Below are 4,377 nucleotides of genomic sequence, written 5' to 3'. Positions count from 1 at the left end.
TTGGGTCTTAGAATGAAGGTCTGGTCATTAGGTTCCATCTGGTTTCCTGCACAATGGAAAGTCATGTTATTATGTAATAGATGGTTGGGTATTGTTGTTGCCTTTTCTGGGTTTGCTTGTTCATTTTGTCCTTTTAAAGCTACAATGACTGATTTTCTTGTTTTTAAGCGTACTTCTCCTCCCCTTCCCCTCTGGTTTGGCAGGTGCCGAGGATGTTGTTGCAATAATGATCCCTGAACCAAAGGGAAAAGAGATAGTCAGTTTGCTCGAGCGAAACGTTACTGTGATGATGTACATCACCATTGGAACCCGTAACCTGCAGAAGTATGTCAGCCGCACCTCAGTGGTATTTGTCTCCATTTCCTTCATTGTGCTGATGATCATCTCCCTGGCATGGCTGGTCTTCTACTATATTCAGAGATTCCGATATGCAAATGCCAGGGACAGAAACCAGGTGAGTAGTTTTGCAGATGAGCTCTATTTTTTGTTTTGTTCCACTTGCTTGAAAGGAGATAGTATGTTGTTCTAGATGAGTCTGATCAGACCTGCTTCAGATATAGGAGTGTGTTAAAGAAGTCCTAGGTATCTAAGGTCCACTACCCACTTACCTCACTAAACTGCAACGCCGCTGCGACCCCGCAATGAAAAGCCTCCGTGGCTTCTGACCACGGAGACATTTGTTCCCCACACGTTTGCAATTCTTGAAATAACGCGGGCAGCAAAGAGCGGGAGTTCCGTTGCAATGAGGGGAATGGAGCGCTCCGATTGGCCGTCGAACATGTGCGTCATGAGTTACGAGAAAGTGGCGGCCAGCCGAGGGCGGGTCTCCAGTGTGATTGGCTGGGAAGAGGTTGTTTATGATAGGTTTGCACGAGCGTGAGTGCGAACGTCATCAAAGAGGCGCTAACAGCCCTCTATTAAGACGTCGGCACATGCTGACGTCAGCAGTAAATCGTTGGCTGCGCTTTCTGTGGAGACACGTCATCAGCAGTGTTTGGAAGTGAAAGCAGAAGCCAGCTCGCACGCACGCCTCTTGTACTTCCTCATTCGCTCGGCGCCGACATTTTCCATTTGCTCGGCACGGGCTTTGAACAAGTTGAGACGTGAAGACGTGACTTCGACTGGATGTCGGCACGTGTCTACGTCATCACTACGCGCACTTTTAGACGGGGACACCCCCACTTAACAAGATGGCGCTCCCTGTTCCCTGATTGGCCGTGAGCTGCGCGTCACAGCGAATCAGCCGCGCGCAGACAGCCGAGGTTCCCCACAACCCCGCGGCACCCGCGGGGTTTTTAAAAAAGTTGCTCTTTTTAGCGGAGCTAATTTGCCGCGCAGCCAGGAGGCGGGAGAGAGGTAAATCCCTGGCAGCCGCGCAGTGAGCGCCAGAGATGTGGGGAGCGTCCAGGACCCCCGTGGCTTTTAAAGAGGTGACCCCGCGGCTTATGGTGAGTGGATAGTGACCCTAGGTAGCTTTCCTATGTGAGATCATTTAACTCCTGACCAGAGGCACACCTCCGTAACACATTAGGTTTGTTCTATCTGCTTTCTTTTTAAGCATATAAGCATAGCTGTTGCATCCTTAACACAGATTAAATCAACAAAGCATCGTACCATCCACCACAGTTAGATAGATAATGAAAGGAGAGGAATTACACAAGTCCATAACATTTTCTTACCCCAAAGATAAGCAGATCACAGGCAAGGAGTCCCTTTTGAGAAAATCCTCTTGATCAATTCAACTTTCCCTTTTTATAAGATTTTAACACCATCACTTATCAAATATCTGTCCTACTTGACAAGGGCACACATTCTTCATTAATTCATTATCTTTAACTGCAAATACTGTATGTGGAGATATTCTTTTTTCTTTGGAGGTTTGGACTGAAAAAACCTTCACCTTTAGTTTTAAAAAGTTTTTCTGTCTCTTGGCAGAGAACGGGCCCAAGGCAGGAAGTCAATTCAGTTGCCTTCCAGCTTCACTTCAGCTACCCTTTAGAAATGCTAATAGCCCTAGCAGGAGACAATAGAATTGTCAAGCCCCCCACTCCCCTACAGCTACAAAAGGGGCATCTATCAGGGAACAGGGTTTTGAAGGCTTTCAGGGCCGGATTCAACTGGTTGTGGTGGTTTTCCGGGCTGTGTGGCCGTGGTCTGGTGGATCTTGTTCCTAACATTTTGCCTGCATCTGTGGCTGGCATCTTCAGAGGTATATCACAGATACACCTCTGAAGATGCCAGCCACAGATGCAGGCAAAACATTAGGAACAAGATCCACCAGACCATGGCCACACAGCCCAGAAACCCCACCACAACCAGGGTTTTGGAAGTTAAAAAATCTAGAAAAATCTTTTCCTGGAAGCTTCAGGAAAAGCTTCTTTGACCTGTCCTGCTCTGCCCAGAGGTTGGGCAAACAGAGGTGATATAACTCCCTGGCACAGAGAGGAGGCTCTATTTTGTGCTAATATCATCTTGGTAGAGGGACCTCTAATTTGGATCCTGCTGAAGGAGACTGTTGCCATGTGGAGGACTTCAGGCCTGAGCAGCGGTTCCAAGATGAGAATCCTTCAGAACAATTGTAAATTTTAAACTAAGGAAACTTCCTTAGATTAACATCCGACAGGGCACTTGCAGAGGGAGAGACAAAGGCATCACATTTTTCTTCGGGATCCTTTGCTCAGTTTGTAGCTGTGCTCAGAGCATTCATGTGGGCATTTTTTGAAATAAATGTTTCATACATTTTAATGCTGCTAGCTGTTGTCTCCACACATCGACCACCACTGATTTGGATATGCTATTTTAAAACACGCACCAGAGGAAGCAGAGGGTAGTCAGTTGGCAAGTTTCTGCTCCCCCCCAATCATGCACAGGTATAGTAAGCTGTCCTCATGGTAAACAGACATTGAGTAGCATAACACGTAGGCATGAGGCAAGGTCTTTGAATGGCCGCATGAGGAAAGGAAATTAAAAGCCCTGGTCCTCTCAGTGAGTAGCTCCTACAAAGGCCAGGTAGTGGCAGTGGTTGAAATGAAAGAGGGAGAGAAAACCCCCTCCAAAGTCTGGGAAAGCAGGGTGGCATATGCCAGGCAGACACCTTGGATGACCATTGGTACCCTTGGAGGGCAAGACAGAACAGGGCCTACATCCATCACACCATGCAAAGTTATCTGTACTTAAAATGTCTTGAAATATTAAAAATGTTAGTTTATTCTTGCTGTTTTTACTGTAATGAAGTATATTTTAAAATGGTGATTATGAATTTCTAATACATATGAATATCTTTTGGCCCTCAACCAACACCATCTGTCATTGATATCTCCACTTCTGGACATTTTCAGACACTTCGGTGCCCAGGCCTCAACAAACAGCATCTACTAATCCATGTTAGATGGCTTATGATCTACACAAGCCCATATATTACTTTGTTTTCTTGTCGCTCTCCAAAGCTATTTTATTCTGGGCCTCCCTTCCTGGCATGCCTCACTGAGAGTTCAACCACTTATCTTTGATATGGTGGATTCACTGAGAGTCCAGGCTAGCTCTTATGTGCTATATTTTTAGTCAAGCAACTGTCCCCTATATTTATGGCCATAGCCATTATATGCTCTCCTAGCTGGGACTGGCTGTCTTCCTCCTCTGGATCTGCTACAGCAGACTGCATTTGCCTGAAAATAAAGATGGCCATTGTGGGCTAGTGACTAAAATTCACTTTGACTTTCCCAGGTGGCCCAAAGGCAATCAAGGCTATTATCACATCAGGCAATGGGATAATGTTGTTCAGGTAATTTTTCTATACATACAAAATCGCTTCCTCCTGTGTTACAGTTTGCACCATTGCATAGAAGAAAACAATTCTCATGTCAAATTTCATCACAGAGTATAAAGTTCATTCCTTCGTTGGGTATTTTATCACCACACATCCTCCCAGTTCAGGATCCAGACATATCATCTAATGGAAATATCCTTGTTCTATAGAGATCATACACAATCTTATTTCTCTTCTGAAGTTCATAGTTCTCAACTCAACCATAATAAACAGTCTTGGCACATCTTGGTATTTCAAGGACCCATGGACTATCCAGGTTATTTACTGTTAATCATCATATATACCCGGCCTTCTCTGGAGGGTCAAAGGCAGGATACTGCTGGTTAGAATTGCTCAGAGCCACGCATTATATATTACCTTAATTGTGTGGCAAGGATTTCCTTTATTGAAATGCCGTTGAAGAAAATATTTCAAATTGCCCCCAGAATTGGGATTACAGTAGCTACAGCTATCCCTAAGCAGTCTTTCCTTTATGCTGGGTTTTCAATCAGCGCCAGCTCTCATCAGACCTAGCAGAAGCTAATTAGGTCAAACAATGTCTAGAGCAGGGG

The 4,377-nt window shown here is 45.2% G+C and overlaps 1 protein-coding gene across 1 annotated transcript; it reads left to right on the top strand.

Moving 5' to 3' along the window:
* The first annotated feature begins 205 nt into the window (after nucleotides 1–205).
* LOC125445994 (RING finger protein 150-like) lies at nucleotides 206–3,781 on the top strand. The gene is made up of 2 exons (XM_048519500.1): nucleotides 206–454; nucleotides 3,724–3,781. Exons 1-2 carry the CDS (start codon nucleotides 227–229, stop codon nucleotides 3,769–3,771), a joined length of 276 nt encoding a protein of 91 aa, XP_048375457.1. The 5' UTR covers nucleotides 206–226; the 3' UTR covers nucleotides 3,772–3,781.
* The last annotated feature ends 596 nt before the right edge of the window (nucleotides 3,782–4,377 follow it).

Source organism: Sphaerodactylus townsendi, linkage group LG01, assembly GCF_021028975.2.
Source record: "Sphaerodactylus townsendi isolate TG3544 linkage group LG01, MPM_Stown_v2.3, whole genome shotgun sequence".
Classification (NCBI taxonomy): Eukaryota; Metazoa; Chordata; class Lepidosauria; order Squamata; family Sphaerodactylidae; genus Sphaerodactylus; species Sphaerodactylus townsendi.
Note: the sequence above shows the minus strand (reverse complement) of the source record. Positions and strands in the feature narration are given on the sequence as shown.

What these genes read in the sequence shown, in the direction of transcription:
- LOC125445994 (XM_048519500.1), top strand. Translation starts at nt 227, where the DNA reads ATGATCCCTGAACCAAAGGGAAAAGAGATAGTCAGTTTGCTCGAGCGA. An exon ending in ATGCCAGGGACAGAAACCAG is followed by an intron (nt 455 to 3,723) that starts GTGAGTAGTTTT and finishes TGACTTTCCCAG; the next exon opens with GTGGCCCAAAGGCAATCAAG.